This window comes from Electrophorus electricus, chromosome 9 (assembly GCF_013358815.1).
Source record: "Electrophorus electricus isolate fEleEle1 chromosome 9, fEleEle1.pri, whole genome shotgun sequence".
NCBI lineage: Eukaryota > Metazoa > Chordata > Actinopteri > Gymnotiformes > Gymnotidae > Electrophorus > Electrophorus electricus.
The window spans coordinates 1,420,001-1,441,494 of NC_049543.1; the positions used below are offsets into that span (position 1 = coordinate 1,420,001).

At 49.4% G+C, this 21,494-nt stretch overlaps 3 protein-coding genes across 14 annotated transcripts in view; 2 read left to right on the forward strand and 1 right to left on the reverse strand.

The window, feature by feature from the left end:
* Window positions 1–6,005, forward strand: part of taok3a (TAO kinase 3a) — a 48,056-nt gene extending 42,051 nt beyond the window's left edge. For all 12 annotated transcript variants that reach the window (XM_035529652.1, XM_035529655.1, XM_035529657.1 and 9 more), the window contains 6 exons: window positions 621–749; window positions 1,322–1,525; window positions 2,136–2,375; window positions 2,831–3,043; window positions 4,195–4,377; window positions 4,694–6,005. In XM_035529652.1, the coding sequence (XP_035385545.1) occupies window positions 621–749; window positions 1,322–1,525; window positions 2,136–2,375; window positions 2,831–3,043; window positions 4,195–4,377; window positions 4,694–4,855 (1,131 nt within the window). In that variant the 3' untranslated portion in view covers window positions 4,856–6,005. The remainder of the gene's footprint in view (window positions 1–620; window positions 750–1,321; window positions 1,526–2,135; window positions 2,376–2,830; window positions 3,044–4,194; window positions 4,378–4,693) is intronic.
* Window positions 5,884–8,183, reverse strand: pebp1 (phosphatidylethanolamine binding protein 1). The gene is made up of 4 exons (XM_027026073.2): window positions 7,984–8,183; window positions 7,301–7,410; window positions 6,619–6,719; window positions 5,884–6,411 (listed from the first exon to the last, which is right to left on the reverse strand). Exons 1-4 carry the CDS (start codon window positions 8,116–8,118, stop codon window positions 6,194–6,196), a joined length of 564 nt encoding a protein of 187 aa, XP_026881874.1. The 5' UTR covers window positions 8,119–8,183; the 3' UTR covers window positions 5,884–6,193.
* A 496-nt stretch (window positions 8,184–8,679) lies between these two features.
* txnrd2.2 (thioredoxin reductase 2, tandem duplicate 2) lies at window positions 8,680–21,038 on the forward strand. Its single transcript, XM_035529747.1, has 17 exons — window positions 8,680–8,781; window positions 8,929–8,994; window positions 9,272–9,328; window positions 9,460–9,604; window positions 10,201–10,275; window positions 10,358–10,436; window positions 10,589–10,651; window positions 10,965–11,035; window positions 12,541–12,560; window positions 12,787–12,878; window positions 13,380–13,563; window positions 16,784–16,920; window positions 17,275–17,370; window positions 17,478–17,570; window positions 18,135–18,206; window positions 18,307–18,404; window positions 18,922–21,038. The coding sequence occupies exons 1-17, from the start codon at window positions 8,700–8,702 to the stop codon at window positions 19,043–19,045; spliced, it is 1,554 nt and encodes a 517-aa protein (XP_035385640.1). The 5' UTR covers window positions 8,680–8,699; the 3' UTR covers window positions 19,046–21,038.
* Window positions 21,039–21,494: the final 456 nt, after the last annotated feature.

A 21,494-nucleotide genomic window follows, 5' to 3' on the forward strand; every position in this document is an offset into this window, starting at 1 on the left:
ACCAGCAATCATTAACCTTCTAATGTTTGCCCTCGACTTTAATACGCATTTGTACCACCAGGGACTCGTCAAACCACTGGCGGGAGAAATTGTGGGGGTGGGGCTGCAGGAACGTGATGTCACTGTTGCGGGTCCTGAATGAGATGCAAAAAAAAAAAAAAAAAAAGGGCCAGGGGTCAAATGAACAGTCAGCGTGCGAGATATGTTAACCGCCTCTTGTTAATTATTCATGATGCATTCAACATGGTAATTCATGATAATTATTCATGAGCTAATGGGGAGGTAATGGAGAACGAATGGGGTTCTCAGTAAAAATGTGGCACTGTTTTTGTATAATATTTAAAACATGTTTTCCCATCTTTAACAAAAACCTGACATGTCTGGGTAATTTTTACTGTGAAAACAAGAATGTGTGGACTTTAAAATGAAGTACTGCCCGTGTTAGCAACTCTCGAACTCTTAAGAGAATACCTCCCGGGTGTAGGACATGCTGGCATCGCCATGATCGTTCAGTTGCGTTGAAGCCAGGTGTCACTCCTTGACGAGGCTGCTCGTGTGGTGCGATCCGTAACGCGTCGTTGATCGCTGAGGTTCTTCTCTGGCGTTTTCGTGGTTTACAGACGAAGACGGCTGCAGCCGATGAGAAGAAATACCAGCAGCAGATCTTGACGCAGCAGAAGAAGGAACTCACCACCTTCCTGGACAACCAGAAGAAACAGTACAAGCTCTGCAAGGAGAAGATCAAAGAGGTATTTCTCCACCCCTTCCGCAACAGGAAGGGCCAGGGACGTGTTTTTGGGGGTGAACGCTTTAATTAGGATCTAAAGGACATCATGGTTGGTCTTTATGTAGCCATTCACTAACCTGTGTTACTGCCTACAGGTTTAGAGGCAATTTAAATGATAAATTATTCATGTTTTCTTGGATTAAGCCTAATCTTGGACTAAATGTCTTTGTTTGGATTAGGACTAATCTTGGTCTAGGAAATGGTCCCTTAGTGTTAACCCATTATCTACCGAGTTAATAAAACTGGGAACTGTGAAACAAACAGGAGATCCATGTCAGCTCCACTGGGATTACGTAGTTTGGGGATTTATTCCTAACTTCTGATTCCTAATCCCAGCCTTGAACCCCACTCTAGTTTTAGGGGGAAAAATCCAAACATAACAAAGACCCCTGAACTGTTTTTCTCATAACAGCTACATCATTATTTATCTCCAGTCATGATAATCTGCATGTCCAACTTCAACCACACTTTTTAACCCTCTGTCTCCATCAATGTGTCTGTCTCTCTGTCCATCTCCCTGTCTGTTTGCCAAAGGAGATGAATGAGGACCACAGCACCCCTAAGAAGGAGAAACAGGAGCGTCTGTCGAAGCACAAGGAGAACATCCAGCACACGCAGGCCGAGGAGGAGGCGCAGCTCCTGGGCCAGCAGCGCAGCTTCTGCGACCGCAACGTCAGAGCCTTCAAACGCAAGGTCATGACCAAGAGGCACGAGTTTGAGCAGGAGCAGATGAGAGAGGTACGCAAGGAGGAAAAATGGACTTTTAGAGGACTTTTATTTTGAAATGGCATGTAGGACATTCTAAATTAGTTGTAGTTCTGTGACGTGAGCTGTTGACTGAAGCTCGCCCTGGGGTCTGTAATGCAGCTCTCCCTGGTGTTTCTGATTGAGCCATTTAAAGCTTTGGTTTCATCTGGAACGCTGATTACTACTGTTTCAGATGTAGACATTCTACAGATGGGGATATTGACCCATGCACAGTGGTCATATGCTTGGGAAAAACATCTGACACACACACACACACACACACACACACACACACACACACACCCTTCTAACTGAACTAACGGTTTTTGTCCTTAAGCCTTCGGTTTTGTCTTTAGGTTAGACCTGTCTTGGTCATGGTCTGTCTTTTCACAGGCTAAAGAGGAAGTCAATGATATTTAAAAAACTATGGAAAGATAATAACAAGAACAACTTGTTTTTTTCACTTATCAAATCACTTTTTAAATGGTTTCTACTACTAATATTAATATCAACAATAATAGTAAGTGAAAATAGTCAGGGGGGTGGGGGGGATGGAGTCACTAAAATCAGGTAAAACTTTTTGTTGCATCTCGTCCCCCAGGAGCTGAACAAGAAAAAGACCCAGAAGGAGATGGAGCATGCTCTGCTGATCAGGCATGACGAGTCGAGCCAGGAGCTGGAGTACCGGCAGCTGAAGACTCTGCAGCGGCTGCGCATGGACCTGATCCGTCTGCAGCATCAGACCGAGCTGGAGAACCAGATTGAGTACAACAACCGGCGGGAGAGAGAGCTGCACCGCAAACATGTGCTGGAGCTCCGACAGCAGCCCAAGAACCTGAAGGTAGCGCCTCCACCCAGACATTCTCACGCGCCTCCACCCAGACCCTTGCACTGCATGATGGGGTGGCACCACACTGCACCGTTTTGTTAATCAGTGTTGTGTATTTTGTCCATTGCTGACCCAATAGTAGGTCACGATATAGAAGGTAGAGCCTGTAACCAATCAATGAAAATGTTGTGTTGAATCACACTGACCCCTCAGACCAGAGATCTTCTGATGATGATCTAACAAACTTAAATAACAAACATAAAAACTTGGGTTAGAATAATGTAGATCTTTGTGTAATGGAGTGTTTGAGAAGTTCTTGACGAACCGATGGCTGGTCCACTGGGCCCTGAATGTCAGGTGTTTGTTGGGGAATGTTGGACTGCAGTGTTCTCTTTTCTGGAACATTCTAGTACTATGCTCATTTTCCCAAGCGTTGTGACCTCTGACCTCTGGTCCTCCTCCGGCAGGCCATGGAGCTGCAGATCAAGAAGCAGTTCCAGGACACGTGTAAGGTGCAGACCAAACAGTACAAGGCGTTGCGTCAGCACCAGCTGGAGGTGACGTCGCGGGGCGAGCACAAGGCTGTTCTCAAGTCCCTGAAGGACGAGCAGACACGCAAGCTGGCCATCCTCGCCGAGCAGTACGAGCAGAGCATCAATGAGATGATGGCGTCGCAGGCGGTGGGCGCGCCCGTCACACTCCATGCCACACCCCACGCGCCCGTCACACTCCATGCCACACCCCACGCGCCCGTCACACTCCATGCCACACGCCACATGCCCGTCACACTCCATGCCACACGCCACACGCCCGTCACACACCCGTCACACTCCATGCCACACCCCACGCGCCCGTCACACACCCGTCACACTCCATGCCACACGCCACATGCCCGTCACACTCCATGCCACATGCCACGCGCCCGTCACACACCCGTCACACTACATGCCACACGCCACATGCCCGTCACACTCCATGCCACACGCCACGCGCCCGTCACACGCCTGTCACACTCCATGCCACACGCCACATGCCCGTCACACTCCATGCCACGCGCCCGCCACGCGCCCGTCACACTCCATGCCACACGCCACGCGCCCGTCACACGCCCGTCACACTCCATGCCACACGCCACATGCCCGTCACATGCCCGTGACACTCCATGCCACACGCCCGTCACGCGCCCGTCACACTCCATGCCACGCGCCCGTCACACTCCATGCCACGCGCCCGTCACACTCCATGCCACACGCCCGTCACACTCCCCTCACACTCCATGCCACACGCCTGTCACACATCCGTCACACTCCATGCTACACGCCACGCACCCGTCACACTCCGTGGCCGTCACACTCCATGCCACACGCCACATGCCCGTCACACATCCGTCATACTCTACATGCTCATCACACTCTACTACACTTTTTTTACTTCAAGTTAATTTCTTGTTTTATTTGGACCCTGGGTGAACTGTGCTCGTATGTCGTGCAGTCATGCTGTCTACCGTCATCAGGCCTTAAGTCCGCCTGCGAGTATTTAGTGTGAGAGGTACAGCTGTGGCCCACGTTAGCAACCTGCCTCACTGCCTTACGACTGGAGGCATCGCAGAAGAGGAAATTTGAAAATTTCATCACTTGATTCTGACTTGTGGCTGTAACTGATGGACCGGTACCAGGTTCTGGCTCTGTGTACTGAGTTCTGAGGAAGGTTTTACATGGTGAACTTCTATTTTGGACTTTCAGTATGTTCTGTCAGTACACAGCTCATTAGGAACAGCCGATAACCGTGTTGGATATTTATTTGTGCCTTAATGTTGTGTTTGCGCGCATAGCTACGTCTGGATGAAGCCCAGGAGGCTGAATGTCAGGCTCTGCGTCATCAGCTCCAGCAGGAGATGGAGCTCCTGAACGCCTACCAGAGTAAGATCAAGATGCAGACGGAGGCCCAGCACGAGCGCGAGCAGCAGAAACTGGAGCAGAAAGTCTCACTGCGCAGGACCCACCTGGAACAGAAGGTGTCTCCTCACCCTCTCATCCCCTCACCACTACCCTACTACTACAATACCTTGTTTTCATTTGTTGATTATTTCCATAACATTAAGGACAAACCTAATTATACAGTACATTGTAAAACAACTTCATACTGCCTGTATGTGCAGAGATGTTCGTGTGTGTATAAAGTACAATATTGTGCAGAGTGATGGAGAATATTCTGATCTGCGCATAGGTGTGTGTGTGTGAGAGAAGGTAAATCGAAAGCTAACCGATTAACACACACACTGCATGTTTGTCTCTGCCCGATCGTGTTTTGACGCGTGGCGTGTCCGGTAGATTGAGGAGGAGCTGGCTTCTCTTCAGAAGGAGCGCACGGACCGAATCAAGCACCTTTTGGAGCGGCAGGAGCGGGAGATGGGTGCCTTCCACATGGAGAGCTTGCGTTTGGGATTTGGGAATCTGGCCGTGCCGGACTACGCTAAAGACGACTATAGATGAGACGCCAGAACAGGAAAACCAAGCCCAGGTCTCCGGTCACCTTCTCTCCGAAGGATTCCCTGCTGTTTCGTCACTTCCCACAGACCCTCACACCGCTGGAACGCTCTCTGTCCAGGCCACCTGCAACAGCACACCTTCTCAGTCATGTCTCAAGATTACATGCTGGATAACTTGGTGGTCTTTTTAAAATACATCTATATATAAGTATTATATATAAGAAAATGAAAATGTCACAGTGTTGGTCGGTGATTTTTCTTGTGCTATGATAACACTTGATGTAATTGAAATTGACAAAGTTAGAGAGAAGTAAAAGCAACGTGTGCGTGTGCTGGACGGGAGGGTTTCGTTGCTGTTATTCGTCCCAGAATCCTCTGGTGTTTCCAAAGGGAGGGGCAGTGTTTGTAGATTTATCCCCTATTGGATAAAGCACCGCTGAGTTTCTCCGTTTGGTATGTAGTCATCCGACAAAACAAACCAGCACACATACACGCGCGCACGCACACGTACTCACCTTTTGACACAATGAACAAATTCGATGAGTTTAAATGTCACCTAGATGTACGTACGTGCTGGTTGAATCTGTGTGTGAGGTTCTTGCGTCCACTGAACCAGATTTCTGAGGAGCTCCCCACTGCAGGCCCGTGTGCGTGTGAATAATACATCTGTGAATCTTTAACTCCTGCTACTGGCACAGAGCACTCTTAGGTAAGGGGAGATGTATTTTGTGTGTAGAAGGCTTTATGGAAAACTTTTAATTATTTTCCTATTGTATTTTAACTGGACAAAAAGATTTTTTTAACGATAAACAGATCATCCTCTTCCTGTGTTTGAAGGCTGCCATTTCCAGTTGTTTTACTTCCTTGGGCCGTGTACTTTTCTTTTCCCAAGAATCAAAAATCCTGTGAATAAAATTCCTTTACTGGTTGCATGCACTTTAAATTTTTTTCCCCCCCCGTTAAAGAAAAGCATGAGTTCTGTCAAATGCTTTTAATTATATTTGTAAATAAAGTGCTCACCACACAAGTGCAGTATTTTGGCAAAGTCTGGCTATATTCTCATCAGGAATACCATTTCCCAAAATTCCTTAAAGATACTACATTAAATCCATCACATTAACATCATGGTGCAATTAATGGGGGGGGGGGTGCAGTGAAAGAAGAGACAAGACCAGTTTTGTTTTGAGACAGCAGAGATCAATATGCAAATGTATCGTCTGCGTGAAACTGGTCGGTGAAACACTGTGGCTCTGTTCTGACCAGGTGGTTGGTGGTCAGATTGGAAGCGGAGCTCACCCCGTTGAGCTGCGTTCAGCCACACCGCTGTGCCAAACGTTCCCGTCTATTTCCCGCTCAGCTGCTCGTACAGTCTGGGCACGTAGTTGTCCCACTCCGCCTGGTAGCACGTGCCGGCCACGGGGCAGCCCAGGCCGTACTTTTTGCGGAAGTTCAGGATCTTGAATTTTCCGCGGTGCTCGCCGGAGCAGTTGGTTAGCACGCGCTCGGTGCAGCTGATGGAGCCCGGCTGTTCGTACACCAGCCACACGTAGCGATGAAGGCCTGAGGAGGAGGAAGAGTTACCCTACTCGTCACAAACATGAACACGATCCACGTCTGTCACCGCTGTGTTTCAATCCCGCCTCAGGAATACGGATTCCTGCTCAGAGAGGCTCGGAGCGTCCGGACTGGATCTCCACACAGTTCCCACCAGTAGCTACACTGGAACAGAATTTAAATTGTTTTCCAAAGTAAGTGAAAAGGTCATACCAGTTCCTTTTGGGGGACCAGATCCAACGTAGTCGGACATGACGCATCCACTGGAGATATCGTTCCCCTTCATATTAACCACCAGGAAGTGGTGCCATTCCCTAGGGATCAGAGTGCAGTGGAATAAATCCACATACAGAAACAGAGTCGATTAGCAGAGTTTTAGGCTCCTCCTAAACTCCTAAAGTTGCTTCTCATAAACACTTTAGAGGAGGGGGGGGACCTTTTAGCTATTTTATTGGGTGATGTTTTTATTCACTAGGGCTTCTTGGTGCTTTTAATAGGTGTACAGTTACAGACTGGAGCTCATTTACCATCATGCACTGGTGTTAAGTCACTCTCTAAGGTACTGGACTGGCCACCGGAAGATTGCTGGTTCAAGTCTCACTACCAAGGTGCCACTGTTGGGTCCCTGAGCAAGACCCTCAATTACTAAAACTGTTAATTTGTAAGTCGCTTTGGATAAAAGTGTCAGACAAATGCTGCAAATGTTCCGGTGTCGGTGCTGCGTGGGGCCGCGTGAGCGCTGCTGAGTCACTGACCCTTGACAGGAGCGCTTGAAAATGGCTCGCGCATGTTCATTATCATGACGCAATCTCTTAGCTGCAGATTTATAACTGTACCAGTGCATGTCAAAAAAACAAAAAAGTTTTGCCAACATTTGTTAATGTTAGCAGCCTACCGGAACTTGGGGTCTTTCCTGCTGGGAGCGTCCGGGTCGGTCATGGCCAAAGTGTACAGCTTACTGGAGTCGCAACCCTCCCACTCAATCGACGTGGGTCGGTTCTGCACCTGGAATGTTAAACTGATCGCATTCAGACCGCCAATATACACAGTAAACTAATGTTCACACATGAAACACACTAGCTGAGAGAATGCGCACGGTGCACGCCCGACTGTCTTTGACGGTGTAGAACTGACGCAACCCTAGAACCGGGCCACCGTGCTGGCGCGCACGCGGGACTGCGGGAGCGCGACACAGCTAATTTTAATGCGTCATCACAGCTGTCATTTCAGTGACTACGCAGCCACACGCGGTTAAATCCACTTAAAACGGGCCATTATAGTTAATCTGGGATAACGAAACGTGATCGTCTTAACCCACACACACACACGTAAATTAATCCTGCAGGCGCGCGCTTGCGGTCTGCAATTACGTCACGGTTGGCCGAACGAGTTTATGCAGGAACCATCAAGTTTTATCGCGGTCGGAAAGCGGCGCACAATTTAACCGGCGCTAAATATCACGGAAGCCACATCGGCCAGATCGTGCGCCGCTGCACGGTTACCCAGCCTCGCCACGCTCGCGCGGGATAACGGCCAGCCGTGCGTTCTGCACGCAGTGCTCGTGCACGGGGCTCCCACCTGGGTCGGGGTGAGAACCTTCCCCAGCTCGTCCACTTCCAGCGGACCGTATTTAACGGCGAGCGCCCGCGCCGGTTGCTCTTCCACGTCCGTAAGGCAGAGCTGCCCATTCCACTGGCTCACGTCCACCGGCATGTTTAACGGGCACGCACGAAGCCGCTGCACAAAGACGTCTCGCTCTGCTGCGTCACGAAATGACTAACCATTAGCGACTGCCGTCCCGATGGTGATTGGCCACCTGGACCGTCAATCCACACAGCGCCTCCGTGAACCCGCCCACTGCTTTAAGTGAGTTTGGACGCTAGGGGGCGCACGGCAACCAGACATACGCAGGATTGTGAAAAAAACCAAACGCAAAAGTGATTTGCATGCGCGCAAACAGGAAAAAAAATTGCAATCGAGGTATAAAAACATATACATATCTCAATTACTTCATGCAATATACACAAAATAAACGCAATGGCCTGGGAGACTTTATAATAATGTTATAGAAAATTCGGATATACAAAGTGCAAAGTTCATCTTTTATTACAGACTTCTGTAATTATAATCATAATTATTATTAATAATTTATTATTATTAATAATTATTAATAATCATTCTAATCATAATTATTATGACACTTCTGCGTTCATTGTCCTACAAAGGAAAGGAACTTGAGCAGGCATCTCGTAGGACACCTTTTAAGCTTGACAGGGGTCCTTCAGACTGCCGACATGGCTGCCTTCCGCAGAGGCTGTGCGCGCTGGCAGCAGGTGCGCTTCCTCGGCGCTCGCGCACCCGGGAGGACTTTCGCAGGTAAGTCCGTCGCGTGTATTTGAGGGGATGAACACCAAACCCCGCCGTTATGGCTCTGCGGTCTGCGTGGCAGCAGGCGGAGGCGCGTGCACGCTGGTTAACTAACAGGCGGCGCGAGCGCTGCAGTGACTCCTTCCTCTGCTGCAGGGACGCACCACTACGATCTCGTGGTTATTGGCGGCGGTTCTGGAGGCTTGGCGTGTTCCAGAGAAGGTAAGACGTCACTACCTCACGTTTAACCCCATGAGCCGAGGTTGTAGGACCTTCACTGTCTTGCTTTATCTATAGAAAATTGTAGTGAAGTACACAATTTCCAGACAAACAGGGCGTTTCAGACAGGGGTCCTTCATCAGCTTTGCAAGCAAAGTGCTTCTGAATTAGTAGTAGGAGAAGCCAGGTTTTATTTATATATATATATATATATATATATATATTTAGTTTTACCTGTTAATCTGCAAACTGTTTACCAGAAAATGTCCTTGTCTTACAGCAGCCCAGTTGGGACAAAAAGTGGCCGTTTTGGACCATGTCCAACCTTCAGCGAGAGGTGCAGTGTCTCCCACGTGGCCTCTGCCGTTAACTTCTGATTACATGATGCACGTGCTCAGGCTGGATCTTTAAACATGTTCATGAAAGCGGGTGTGTGTTTCTGCAAGCGTTTCCCTCTTCACCCTCCAGGCACGGCGTGGGGTCTCGGCGGTACTTGCGTGAACGTCGGCTGCATTCCCAAGAAGCTCATGCACCAGGCTGCACTGCTGGGTGTTGCCATGGACGATGCTGGGAAGTTTGGCTGGAGCATCCCTGGACCAGTGTCACATGACTGGTGGGTGTGGCTTAGAATGGAGTCAGCGCAGGCACATTTCTGCTGTCATGTACCACAGTGCAGTGACATGACGTCTCTAATCATCAATAGAATTTGGCTTATAGAGAGTTGTGAGCCAATTCTAATCAATCAACTGATGAATAGATAGAAGTTCAGTGATGTTGTAAAGTTTGAACCTTAGTCAGTGTTACCAGACTCATGACTGGTGCAATGGGGTTTGTATTTCTTTGTTTTTTCAGTAAACTATTTCTCATTAGCACCATCTGGTGGTACTAAAAGGACTTGTCCTTATTTACAGCATTTAGCTGACGCTTTTATCCAAAGCGACTTACAATTATGACTGAGTACAACTTGAGTAATTGAGGGTTAAGGGTCTTGTTCAGGGGTCCAACAGTGGCAACTTGGCAGTGGTGGGACTTGAACTGGCAACCTTCTGATTACTAGACAAATACCTTAACCACTGAGACACCACTGCAGTGTTGACGACTCTGTAGTGTAGTAGATGTATTTGCTTTAGTGTGTGATTTTACTGATGCTGTGGAGCTGTGAAACAGTAAAGCATGAGGCGTGTATGTGCGTGTGTGTCTCTGCTCTAGGTCCACTCTAGCACAAGCTGTGCAGAACTACGTGAAGTCCCTGAACTGGGGACACAGGGTTCAGCTACAGGACAGGTGAGACACACACTCAGACACTGAACACCCGTACACACACTCCTGCTCAGTAGCTCATCTCCACGTGTCCTTGTTTGAGTAGGAAGGTGAAGTACTTCAACACGAGAGGCAGTCTGCTCGACAGACACACCGTCAGAGGCCTGGATGCCAAAGGAACGGAGGTAACAGCGAAGAGTCTGTGGAGATAATGCCTGTCCTTCTCTCTCCCTCCCTGACCCTGGCCTGTGCGAAGGCTGAAGGGAGGACAGGGTGTGTGTGCGTGTGTGTGTGAGTGGGAGAGCTGAGGTATTTGCCTTGTTTGTTTTGTTCCCAGATGACTCTGACAGCCAGGAACATCGTAATAGCCACTGGTGGACGACCCAGATACCCCACGCATGTGAGATACTGTACCCAGGAATGTGTGTGTATGTGGCCTGACCTTGCTCTTAGCAGACACTCGGAGGACAGTTGCTGATAATTTTAGCTGCCCCTGTTTGAGGATGTCTGTGTGTTTAATTACTTCTGTTCAGTGTTCAGTAGCCACAGCCTGATAAATGCCTGTGATAGACAGATTTTTTTCCCTTTTCTTCCTGCTTGTCCTCCCCCGTGTGTGAGGCCAGGCCAGGGTAACCGGGGCTAGAACTCATTATCCGGTGTTCACTGACGGTCAGATAAGGCTCCGCCAGCTCACGTTAGCTTTTCTGCGGCAGGTCCCTGGAGCACGGGAGTTTGGCATCACCAGCGATGACCTCTTCTGGCTCAAAGAGTCTCCCGGTAAAACGTGCGTGAGCCGTCTGCTTATCTGGTTACCTGGTTACCTGGCTCCGTCCTCCTCGTGTTTCGCCATGTTGTAGTCCATCTCTGCTCTTCTGATCTGTTCCGTTCTAGTCAGAGCTGGTGAGAGACACACTGGTTCTAGTCTGGCCTATTCCATCATGTCCTGTCCTGCCCTTTCTGTTCTAAATGCAAATGTGTTCTGGTCTGTATAAATACGCAGAGAAGGGTGTCATGGGTAAGTGTAGGCCCGCACAGTCATGCACACGTCTGAAATCATACGCACCGACGTGCACTCCACCAAAATCTCAACTACATGTTGGCAGAGTGTGTCAGGTCATCACTGATTGGCTGTCCAGTAGTGTCACTGGTCATGAGACCCAAGCGATACTCCACCTGGACCGGAACACAACAGTACGCAGTGTGAGGATCTGCTAGCAGGGTTGGACACACACACACACACACACACACACACACACCTACCTTCAGCCTGACAGCCTTCAAAATATGAAAGGAATAATGAAGTCTGGGAGAGAAACGGAACCGACTGTGGGCAAAAATCCACCTGAGAGCGAGACTTTCTTCATCTGTCCGTTGATACGTGTGACACCCACACATTCCTGTTACACTAAAGTGTTAGCTCATGTCTGTGTGCATGTCTGCGTGTGACACCCACGTGTTTGCAGATGCAGTCACACGTTTATTAAGTAAAAACCAGCTTCGTGTGTTTTTTACACGCACATACGCACGCACGCTGGCGCTGAGCGTGCTGCTCCCCAAGCTGCTGTGGCTGCACTGGGTGGAGATGTCTGGTGTAGCGCTGGAGGGTGGAGCTGACAGACGCTCACCTGCATGGAGACACCGGCGGGCCCGTCGCTGAGTGACGGACAAGGTCGTCATGGAGACTGGCACACACGGGAGAGGAGGAGGGATAATGGAGGAAATGGAGAGGGGGAAGGGACAGATGAAAAGAGTGATGTGTGTTTTGGCAGTGGGGTGTTTGTGCTTTGGTATAATAATACCCTTTTATTTTTCTCCAACTCTTCCAACACACACACACACACCATCTTCTCATCTATTCTCTGTGTTACCCATGTTTTGTTTTGTTTTTTTTAATCTAATCCTGTGAGTAGACAGTCGACAGTCTTTTAAATGTTATTTACATCATTTGTGATGAGATTTGTGAAATTTTCCTTAAAGATTGAGCTGGTTTAGTAAGAAGACAAACATTTGATTCAGTAAACTCTTTGTGTTGCTAACTCTCTCTCTCTCTCTCTCTCTCTCTCCCTCTCTCCCTCTCTCTCTCTCTCTCTCTCTCTCTCTCTCTCTCCCTCTCTCTCTCTGTCTCTCTCTCTCTCTCTCTCTCTCTCTGTCTCTCTCTCTCTGTCTCTCTCTCTCTGTCTCTCTCTCTCTCTCTCTCTCTCTCTCTCTCCCTCTCTCTGTCTCTCTCTCCCTCTCTCTCTCTCTCTCTATCTCTCCCTCTCCCTCTCCCTCTCTCTCTCTCTCTCTCAGGCTAGTTGTTGGAGCCAGCTGTATCCTTCAGTACTTTAAGCTCCAGTCTGATTAGTGTCGGAGGAAAGCAGTACTGGCAGATGTTCATACATGCTTGGACTGAAGTTATGTTCGGAATATTTAACAAAGTGACATTTGCACTGGTCAAGTCGCATGGGCAGAATTTAAGCAGGATGGAGGATTGTGGAGCGAGTGTGTGTGTGTGAGAGAGACATTAGCTTGTGTGTTCCTGAGCATGTGCTGAAGATGTGGGATTGGAGTGTGCTGGTCTCCTCGCAGGCATTGGCCTGGACGCCTCTGTGATGGTGCGCAGTGTTGCCCTCCGTGGGTTTGATCAGGTATTGCACCTCAAACTGAAAACTTGTGTGGTTTCTCTGCTGTTTTAAGTCAGATCTGCTCCTGCACATTTCTGGACAGTGGAACATTTATACAGAATCCAATACTCTAAGATTTTGTGTGTGAAATCTTTTGTTGAAGAGCTTACAAATGTTTAAAAAAAAAAATCACAAATACAGTACCAATGAGATGTCTATCTTAAAAAACCCTGACTAGTTTCCCCGAGGTGAGTGGGTCGGTGTCTTCCAGTCTGTGTGAATGCACCCCCACCCAGAGATGAGACCTCCTTGGTCTTAACCCTGCCGTTACTATGGCTACACTCGCCAGGGTGCTGTGTGTACACAGGATGTTTGAGGTCATACCTGGTCACTCTTGCAGGTGCACCAGGAGTGATCTTTATACAGGCCTGTCTTGTAAGGGCTGTGATGTCCTGTGTCCCTTGTTAAATGTCCCGCGTATGGGACATTCCGTTCGCTCTGATTGGCTGCTTGCGTTTCCTGCAGCAAATGGCCCAGCTGGTGACGGGGCACATGGAGGCGCGTGGGACCCGGTTCCACTGGGGCTGCGTTCCCACATCAGTAGAGAAGCTTCCGTCTGGACTGCTGCAGGTGAAGTGGACGGAAGTGCGGAGCGACCTGGAGCGAGTGGAGCGGGAGGACACGTTCAGCTCTGTCCTGTGGGCCATAGGTGAGCCGAAACAACCTGACTGACCATGGGAAGGGTCGGGGTCAGAGAGAGGTCACGAAAGGAATACTGGAATTCCTGTAAAGGAATACATTTGCTTTTAGCCTTTATTTAGATTTATAGTTCAGTCACAACGGGAAACCTTCACGCAAGCTCATTCGGAACAGAGTAGACCAGTTGTGCTAAACAGAATGAAGTTTCAGTCTTGGGGAGAAGGTCAGGTTTAAATAACCCATGTCGGGCAGGGATGTTGGACATGTAAACTCTTCATGGTTTACCTGCAGCAGACCTTCTAACGTGTGAACGTGATTCAGCGGCTCGCAGAGGTGCGAGATGATCGTGGCGTGTTCTGCTCACGTGGTGCAACACGGGCTTCTCCAGCAGTCTGGATAAATTCACACGGCATAGACGTGGACCCGCCTGCTCGGCTGATGCCTCCGTGTTTTAATACACGCCAACCGCGCTGATCCGAGCTGGAATCTGAAGGTTTCCTTGCCAACTAACTGCTGTGCAAGGACTCTGACTTGGTGCAGGTGTCAGTGTTTGGTTGTTATGGTAACGCTGAAAGAATCTCTCTCTTCATCTGCAGTTTTGTTCAGGCTTCAGACTGCATCGTGTGTTGATGTAGATGGACGTGTTGAGGTGATCACCGTGTTTGGGGTTCAACCTTCAGCTTTAGAGACTCGTGAACTAGTACACTCACATGCACGCCCTCATTGCCATGTTCTGTTGCATGCATGCAAACGCGCGCACACCCACACACACCCTCACCCACACCCACTCACACTCTCTCTCTCTCATACCCACACCCACTCACACACTCTCTCTCTCATACCCACACCCACTCACACACTCTCTCTCTCTCTCTCTCTCTCTCTCTCTCTCTGAGATACACACGTGCACACCCACACACTCTCTCTCTCATATACACACACACCCACCCACACCCACACACATATCCTCATGTGGAATCTTTCAGTCTTTTCCATTATTCTCTTGCATGCACGCGCACACACACAACTGCTGTGTCATCCTGCTGGGTCATCGGACTGAAGGCCATCACGTGTGTAAACACGGTAATAAAGTGTGAGTTGTGGTCACCAGGGGACGTGTGAATCCCGTGCCGTGTGGGACAGGATGCAGCCGGGTGAAGGCGCTCCGCTCGTTCCCGTCTTTGTTCTCTCTCTCCGGGCTTTCCTGACGATGCCCGATGCCCCGCTCCTCTCCGGAAAACCCTCCCAGAGCTGGAGTAACGTTTGTCTTTCTCTGTGTCCCCCATTGCGTGTCCTCACGGTCACTCTTCCCGTTCGTCCTGCCGCCCTCCGTCACAGTGGGAGGAGCTGAGCGATGTTTCCCTCGGCGCCGGCGAGGAAGAGGATGGTGATGCAGCAGAATAGAGAGGTGGCAGCCGGTCCTCCCTCTCCCTTTAAATGTAAAAAACCCCACTTCCCATTAATCTTTGAACCGTGCAGTGCCTTGTAAACTCCCTCCCTCCAATGCCTCCGACCCGACCAGGCAGGGTGCCTTCCTCTGGACTGTGCCCTTTCACAGGTGCCTGATGGAGGTCAGAAAGGGTCAGGGTTTCTCCTGTCCCAGCTGGGACTGCCCTCCCGCCCCTGGTGCAGGTGTGATGTGGAGGGGACGAGTCGTCCTGCCTTCCACGGTCCGGTTACATTTCCAGACCTGAAGGCTGGAGTGCTCAATGACCTTGACTTTCCCAGCGCAGGTAGTTCAGAAGCTCCCCAACAGGTTCAGGATTACAGATGTTCTAAAGTGTACAGATGTGTACAGATGTGTTGTATCATCACTGGTCAGGGGGTGTGGAAGGTGTGGGGGGGATCCGATCGGTACGCAAGCGACTGAAAACTGTGTGTGTGTCCTCTCTGCTGTTCTGAGGGTGTCCTTGCATGACTGTAGTCTAGGATGGTCCTGTGATCGGTCTTTGGAGTTTTTCTTGCTGTTGAGCTGTGGAACAAAGGCTGTCTTTCTCTGGAAGTACACAGAGGCGTGTGTGTGTGTGTGTGTGTGTGTGTGTGTGTGTGTGTGTGTGTGTGTATTCCCATGGTAGAAAGCCTGACTGAGGAAAAAGGATTCTCTCTCACACACACTTCAGACAGAGGTCCATTATCAGCTCTGCAGTGCTGTGGACCTGTGTCCAAAACCTCCTTCATCTACTCTCTGGAATCTTCTAGATGGTTTCTGTTCCTCTGGAAACTGTGATTCACTACAATTTTATACTGTATCTGTATCAGTTATTTGAGCTGAAGAAAGATTTTTCTTGCTTTAAGTGAACTGGGTTTCTTTAGTTGAATGTGCACCAGGTTTGTAAAAGTGTGTGTTATCTGTAAGAACACAAATATCAAATCAGACTCTATACACTCAGATTGGGGGCAAATTAAAGTGGGTCAGAACATTCCTGGCTTGTTGGGGGTGGGCGGGTTGACGGCTGGAGCTGAGCTGTTCTGGGCTTCAGACAGGAAGAGGGGTTTCTGAGCTTTGTTGTGCTTTTTGGCTGATATCAGTATGATGCCCCAGGGCTCTGCTGTTTCTCCACTGTTTATTGTGATACCCACTGAAGGAGAGAGGGAGGTGGGGAGAGGAGGTGGCTGTGGATAAGATGGGTGAGTGTTGACGGCTATCTCTCAGCCTTCTGACAGGAAGCGACATATATGACACCACAGGCCCCAGGTGGCTGATGGGATACACATCCTTGACTCCTCATTGCTCAGAGAGGCCCACAAACGCACCTTTTTATTTTATTTTTTTCAAAATTGTTGGATAAGACACACAACACAAGTTTCTGCTGGAATTTTCAGCTGGCGGCTAAACACTGATTCAACATTCTCCACCAATCACCAACATTCTCCCACACCCCGACACTCTCCCACACCAACACTCTTTAACAAACTCCAACATTCTCCACCAAACACAACGATTCTTCATTGTAATGTTGGCAGGCGGTGTCATGACACTCAAAACTACTTACTCAAAACCAGTAAGCGTCGGAGGGTGTGAACACCGTCTGAGCAGTAGAGTCAGGTGTGCTGGATCACAACTCTGCAGGCCTGTAGATCTCCACAACTGCCCTTTGGGTCCCAGTTCTGGATCCCAGTTCCTGTCCCCTCCAGTGAGTGGTGCCAGTGTTGTGTTTGGCTCAGCTGGTGTTTGGGGGCGGGGCCTGCACTCCTCATTTCCTTCTAATTCAGTGCTGCTTTGACTGCAGGTCGAGTTCCAGAGACGACAGGCTTGAACCTGCCACAGGTCGGCGTGCAGCTACACCCGGACACGGGCAAGATCGTCGTGGCAACAGATGAGCGCACCACCGTGTCCAATGTGTACGCCATCGGCGACGTTGCGGAGGTAGGGAGGACCAGTTTCTACTGTGGAGCTAATTATGATCTGTCTTCTATACACACACACACACACTTGAGAGGTCATTGCTCTGATGTCAGCTCTGCTCTGCCAGTCAATCCCAGCAGCTGTTCTGGGACTGTTTCTTTCTCTCACACACACACATTATAGTGGAGGTGTGCTGGATGTTCTCCCAGTACCACCCGGTTCCTCCTGGACTTTCCTCTGAGGTCTTGGCTTGCTCACTTGTGGGTGGAGCTATCTGTAAAGATGATTAGTGACAGTGTGACACAAATACATTTGAATAGATCTCGAAGGGTGTGTGTGTGGTCTCCAGTCAGTAGTTGTCTGTCTCTTCTCCAGGGTCGTCCTGAGCTCACACCCACAGCCGTTAAGGCGGGTAAACTCCTGGCCCGCAGGCTAGCAGGACAGTCCAATCAGCTCATGGACTACCACAGTGTGAGTTAACCACACACACACACACACTCGCTGCTTCCAGCACTCACAACTCTTTTGTTACTCTGTCACTCTTACTGTGTGTGTGTGTGTGTGTGTGTGTATTCTAGGTTCCTACTACAGTGTTTACTCCATTGGAATATGGCTGTGTAGGTCTGTCAGAAGAGTCAGCAGAGAGCAGATATGGCAAAGACAATATAGAGGTGTGTGTGTGTATATACAACTCTGTCTGTGTGTGAGCACGCATACATGTGTGACCCACACGCATGTACTTGTTTACACACACCCATTCCCTCACACACCTGCACATCTCGGAGAGGTGTGTTTCCCCAGGCTTTGACGGACAGGGAAATAGAAACTCTGACTGACACGCGCAGAAGCCGTTGACAGACGGGCGGCAATCAAAACCGCCGCCTCTCATTGGATCCTGCAGCTGTGCGACCAGGGCTGCCTGTGTCTGCACGCTCCTGGTTAAGTGTGTGACGACTCTGATGAAACGCGCGTTTCATTCTCACTCCCTTATCTGAGATGTAAGTGGAGGAAAAAATCATTTAAGAGGAGAGAAAAAAACCCAGAGAGGGAGCAGGACTCCCCACAGCAGGCAGGACTCTCTTCTGAAGACTGTTGGGGATGAGTCCCCACTTCATGGATCTAAGAGCTGCTGGGGTCTGAAAACATCCCGCTGGTGTGTGTGTATGGCAGGGGGGGGTGTACTGTAATGGGTGTTTATTTCATAAGCATGTGTGTGTTGCGTCCCGTGTGGACAGGTGTATCACGCCTTTTACAAACCACTGGAGTTCACCATTGCGGAGAGGGATGCTAGTCACTGCTACGTCAAGGTGAGCACAGAGCACCCAGTCACTGGGCGAGAAGAAAACTGCTGTATATATCTGGACCTGACAGGTTCCCCCCTCTCTCCCCCACCCCATCTTCTCCCAGGTGGTGTGTGATCGTGCAGGTGTGCAGCGTGTGCTGGGGCTGCATTTCACTGGGCCCAGTGCAGGTGAAGTGATTCAGGGCTTCGCTGTCAGCGTTAGGTGAGTGTGGTAACGCTACACGTCACCCTGTCACTGTTAGCGTTACTGTATTGCTGAGTAACGGTGTATACTAAGGCACTGTCAGTGTGGTGTTAGCTGGTATGTTATTTTGTAAGTGTTGGTGCCATTGTGACAGTGATCAGAGGATGAAGACGGAGTACAGAAATTCCGCTCTTCACTCAACGCAATCTGGATTCACTCCGCTCCGGAATTTCTTTTCCTACTCCTCACTCAAGTCAGAACGACACTCCTACTCCTAATATGTGTTAAAATATGAGATCATAACTTAACACATTGAAGTAAAACCCAATCCAGAAAGAAAGCTGATGTGTTTGACACACGTCACTAAAACCCACATGACTAGTGAAGTGTGTTTAGTGAGCTGAAGAAAAACCAGCAGCTTTTTGCAGAAATGTTTTTATCTAAAATTATTTTGACCATCAAACAACAATAACATTTAACTCCTGAGTTAGTCGAGATGCCCCCCTCTCCTGACAGCAGGCATGTGTTTTGGCAGGTGTGGTTTGACCTACGCCCAGCTACGAGACACCGTGGGCATCCACCCAACGTGTGCAGAGGAGCTGACCAAAATCCACATTACTAAGCGTTCCGGTCTAGATGCCACGGTAACTGGTTGCTGAGGTTAAGCCCCGCCCCTCCCTTCCACTACCCTGAGCAGACAGACCCTTCAGATGGAGGAAGTGATGTCGTCGTCGGACCTTCGTGACACATTCTGTGTTAGGATCTCACCTGTATTGTCCTCGTGGGGGTAGACGACCTCTGCACTCTCTCCGTCCCGCACGCAACCTGTCACTGCAGTGACCTCTCGCTTGGCTCTGGTGCTCGCGTTACGTCGTTACTGGGCTCCTGCTCTCAGGTGGCGGCATGTAGCTGCGATTTAAGGGGCGTTCACTGGCGTGGGCTGCAGCCACAGCGGCAGCTGGCAGGGCGGCGCTACCACTAAACAGGCCTCTGAGTCAGGACTAGGGCCCCATTCCGCTCTGCAGGGACAGATTCCGAAAGGTTTCCGAAGCGTTTTCTGTGAATATTGTTGTTTCTCCCGCTGTACTTCCTGCCCATTACTCATGCGCCACCGCTGACACTGATGGATGGGATAGGCCTGTCGCCACGGTGACACCACCCTGTTTCCCAGGGATGCAGACAAACACTCGGCGAGGAGCCTGTCAGTCAAATACGAAGGCCAGTCCTAGGCTGAGAGGGTGCTTGTTTGGACCTGGGTTACAGCCATTTCCCCCGGAGCACTGAGAGAATGTGGAGAGAAAACACACACGCGCACACTCATTCTGTTTCTCTCTGTCTTTGGGCTAATAGCCATACAGACTCCAGCAACCTGATCAGAGTTTGTGTTATTAACTACCTCTACCTGAAGGTGGCAGTATGAGTCTCCCTTTCTCCTCCTGTCTACACTGAGGTTGGACTAGCTGAGAAGCTGTGGGACGACCGTGAGCAGTTTAGTCATGAATTGTGAAGATAAAATGCAGAATTGAAGGTTTTATTGATGGCTGGCATTGTAGGTGTTGGAGCTGATGTTCTTTCCAGAAGATAAAGCTCATCTCTGGTCTGGTTGGCTGGCTGGGTCACCTCTTGTCTCCACAGGTACGGCAGTTTCACTGAGGTCTTACTTCAAAAAATCCACCCACGCTGTGATGACACAATGTGGAGCCTTCGGTTCGAAGCAGTGATGTCGTAATGGGTGCTTCACATATAACCAGTGATGTCATAATTGGCTCCTCAGTGGTGGAGGATGTCTTGGTAACTGCTCCTCATTGTGGTCTGAGCGTCTTTCCACAGCCGGTTTGGACTCTGTTAACGAGTCTGTCGGGGGAGGGGTGGCCCATTCACACTGGTCCTGTGTTCATGAAGCTCTGGACACTCTGAGCCATCGGAGTTGTTGTTTTTTTTTTTTTCCCCCTGGATTTGATCTGCCTAGCCACTCTGATTAATGAGGTCCAAAGTGAAGTGACAAGTTGTCACGGAGATGTAGAGAAGCCTGGGCTACCAGGTTTATTTTTACCTAGAGAGAGCAGGAGAGAGAGCGAGGTCCTGTGTTCCTGTTTCAGGGATGACTGAAAAACCCTGACCCCAGTACACCGCCACCAACAGCTTGACTCATTCTTTCACAAACACACACACGCACAGAGAGAGACGGGGGTTGTCAAAAGAGTGTATCCAGCATCATGTTGTCAGAGTAAGTGAATACGCCCCTCTGCTAAGTGGAGTTTTGGTGGAAGAGATGTTTCCTGGGAAATGGAGTCCTGGAGGTTTTTAACTTGTAGCTCAGTGTGACTCAGGCTCAACAAAGAGAGTCATCGTTGTTTTTAAACGTTGACGTATGACAGACATGTACATGTAACCTCCAGGGTCCCTCAGACTGTAGCTTCATCTTGTAAACACACACACACACACACACCCCATCTACACACTCTGAAGGGTCAGGTTCAACTTTCCAGGGGCCAGTTAATGATGACTTGCGCTAAAAGCCTTATTGGAAAGTGTAGGTCTGATGTCGTCTAGTGCCCAACTGTTTACTGTGTACATAGTGAAGGCTAATTTGATATAAAGCATTTGAATTGCATATGTTGTGTGAGGTAATAAATCATGAGAGTGTAATGACTTCTTGTTTTTTTTTCCTCCTTATCCTGATAGTGCTACTCTGTAAGCTCATCTCTTTGAGGAGGTCGTTCTGTCTGTGTGTGTGGGGTCAAAGGTGGAGAAGTGTGTGTGTGTGTGTGTGTGTGTGTGTGTGTGTGTGGGAGAAAGAGAAAGCGAGCTGAGTGAGTCTGCGTGTTTGTGTTTCTGCCAGAGAGAAGGAATTATTGTCGCAGTCCATGTAAGAGAGAATGAGTGCAAGAGTGTGTGTTTGGAAAAGAGGCTATGTGCTGGTGTTCCAACGTGTGTGTGTGTGGTCAGCTTCTCTCCCTCTTTGACCTCTCACTGTCTCCTGACAGGCTGTTCCATGCTGCTACCCTGCCAGTCAAACCCACACACCAATTGGCCAGATTCCCACAATCCTGCCTGTTTGTTTACTCAGGGCCGGGTCGCTAACAAACCGTGTCCCCCATTCCAAAC